Here is a 2,935-nt window from a genome sequence, read left to right on the forward strand (position 1 = left end):
TTTTACATTATCTTCTTACAGGCAGTCTACTGAGATCAATCAGAATATGGATGGTGTATCGAGCAGTCTGGAAAGCAAATACAGCCAGATTTAAAGTTATTCAAGTAATCAAATCGTAGAAGGGTTTACACTCATGTGAACCACAGACCAGTCTTTAATCATGTTTATCAATGAATCATTTTTGTACGATTTTAACGACTCTCTTGGGTTTCCAGTGGACGATTCCATCGATTCGATTACCAGATTTCACCAATGGTTTTCTAATTTCCATGGTTATGCCAGTATTATAGTGTGTATATTTGGCATCAGCACCAATATATTCAATATATCTGTTTTAACACGAAAAGATATGAGAACTCCTACCAACATCTTGCTGACGTGGTTAGCTGTGGCTGACATTTTAACGATGGTGCCATACATTCCGTTTGCCATTCACTTTTATTGTCCGAATACATCACCATTCGAGACTCCTGAGAAATACACGTATAATTGGATACTTTATATGATCTTCGTAGTCAATAGTGCCGCTACAACTCACACTATTTCTAATTGGTTGGGTGTTTCATTATCAGTGTTCCGCTTTATGCAGATGAGATCAACGAGTCGAGGCGTTCTAGCCAAACAACGTCGCTTAAAACATGTGAAGGTAATAACCGTGGTTGTGTACATTTTCTCAATCATTGTTCTAATTCCCAACTATCTGACTAACAAAATCCAATCAGTTCAAGGCCCGCGTAATACGACCATATATGGATTAAAAGACATGACACCGAAAGATCCCAGCACCGACAAAATGGCTTTGATAAATACTTTACTTTATGCAGTGGTGGCTAAAATTGTACCGTGCCTTTTAATGTCTATATTTAGTGTGTCTTTAGTATATACAATACATTACAAAAATCGACATCGCATGCGCAGGCTTGTGGCTGCTGGGAAAAAATCGAGGGCCATCTCTAAACAAACAACTACAACCCGAATGTTACTAGTTGTTATAGTCTTGTTTCTTATTACCGAACTTCCACAAGGCATTCTTATTCTCGTTACAGCTGCCATCCCTCAGTTTCATAACAACGTATATAACCTTCTGGGTGATCTAATGGATTTTATTGCCTTATTAAATAACGCAATCAATTTTGTGCTTTATTGTAGTATGAGCCAGCAATTTCGCTCCCGGTTCATTGAAATGTACTTCATGCGGAAACGAACACATAGACCAGTAGAAGACACTGTGACAGCATCGGCTGGTATTAATCTGACTGAACACACAGCGAATGCCTCGAAAGCATTCTAAATTTTTTTTGTGCCATAAATCGTTTTCATCATTTAAGTGTGTTGGATTCGTGTAACGAAATTTGTTTCTGATGTCATGGAATTCACCTTTTGGTATCACATTCTGTAAATCATGGGATGGTGAAATGACCCAAATACAGTTTTTAATTATGTCTCTCCATATACATGTAATGAGATGATTTTTTGTCGTTTTTTTCTGGACTCTCGGGTCAATGAAGACACTATCTGTGCCCTGACCAGTGGCTTTACTACCATAGGAATTGGTTTAACCAAGTCCACCCCCAGAAAAAATGCTGGAGAGCGTATGTTGTAAAAACATTCCCAGGTTGGGCCCCAATCACCTAGTTGAGCCACTGGCCCAGTCCAGAGATTCTAAAAAATAAACATCCAAGCAAAGGACTGAAAGCAACAATTTACAAAATTTGTTTATTTATAATCGTTTTTGTTCAGAAAACTGTGTCTACTAAAATTAACACAAAATAAAGTTAACGAAAGAAAGCGCTCGAGTTTGACTGGAAACATCTCTAATCAGATTTAATAAAAGATTTGATCTGATTTAATTTAAAGAGAACAACATGACATTTCTTTTTTTTATTTTAAAATTATAGAGAAATATGTCATATAAAAGTATATAAAAAATCAAGTACTTTGCTTTAAAGTGCAAATTCACATTAAAAAAAAACTTGTTGACTTTCTATGAAATATCTCTAATTAGAAGGACAAATGCGTCATTTTTCACTAATCATACTTTAGTCTCAGAAACAGGAATTTTTTTGCTAAGCCAATCAGTAATAGTGTTCACAGACGAAATTTGAGCCTTCAAATCCATGTGTGTTCAGAATTATCTGCATTAAAGGTTAAAAGGACGAGCCATATATGAAAAAGAAATAGGAAAAGAAATTCCTAATTTGAGATATTTTGGAAGGAATTATGCGATTTTTGAACATTACTAGTACTTCTACAGACTACTTACATTAAACATTGAAATCAACCACCAAAATGGCGAAAAAGTGCTTTGATTTCTTAAAATCAACAGAAATCCAGACTAAAAATTAAGATCATTTTGTAGAGCAAATTTGAAGAGAAATTACTATTGATCAAAAACCAAAAGGACATTTGATCGTTTTGTAAGCAGGAAGCATGGATCAATCAAATGCTTTATTAAAATTTCTACTTAACCAAATTTGAACGATCTCATCTTGGAGAATTCTGAAATACCAGATCTATAATTTCGATTTAATATTATCTTCAAAGATAACTGACAACTCACTTGAGTGGGTTTGATAAAACATATCATTCATTCTGAATATTCATGGTCTACTTCATTCATTGGTTTTATTGATTCATTCATTCTCTCTATCATAGAATGTTGTCATTTGTATTGATGCATTTCATTTATCAATAAAACTGTTATATAAACACATATATTATTTATCTTATATCAAATGAAATGAAATGAATGGAGTTCTGCACCATGTGGGCTAATGAAGACTGGCAATTCCATGCAGTGTGCAATGAGGGAAATTTTGCCAGGACACCGGCATAAGCCTGCTCTTTTCCGATTTCCAACTGTCGAGGGATCATTAACGTGCACAGCCTGTAGCACACAGGGCCTCGGTTTATTATCCCATCCGAACGACTAGAC

General features: G+C 35.2%; 1 protein-coding gene across 1 annotated transcript; it reads left to right on the top strand.

The window, feature by feature from the left end:
* Window positions 1–244: 244 nt before the first annotated feature.
* Window positions 245–1,189, top strand: LOTGIDRAFT_94839 (hypothetical protein; the record flags this gene model as incomplete). The annotated part of the gene is made up of 1 exon (XM_009065832.1): window positions 245–1,189. A coding segment is annotated over one exon (945 nt), but the record flags the coding sequence as incomplete, so codon positions are not given.
* Window positions 1,190–2,935: the final 1,746 nt, after the last annotated feature.

The sequence above is a fragment of the Lottia gigantea genome, assembly GCF_000327385.1.
Source record: "Lottia gigantea unplaced genomic scaffold LOTGIsca_71, whole genome shotgun sequence".
NCBI lineage: Eukaryota > Metazoa > Mollusca > Gastropoda > Lottiidae > Lottia > Lottia gigantea.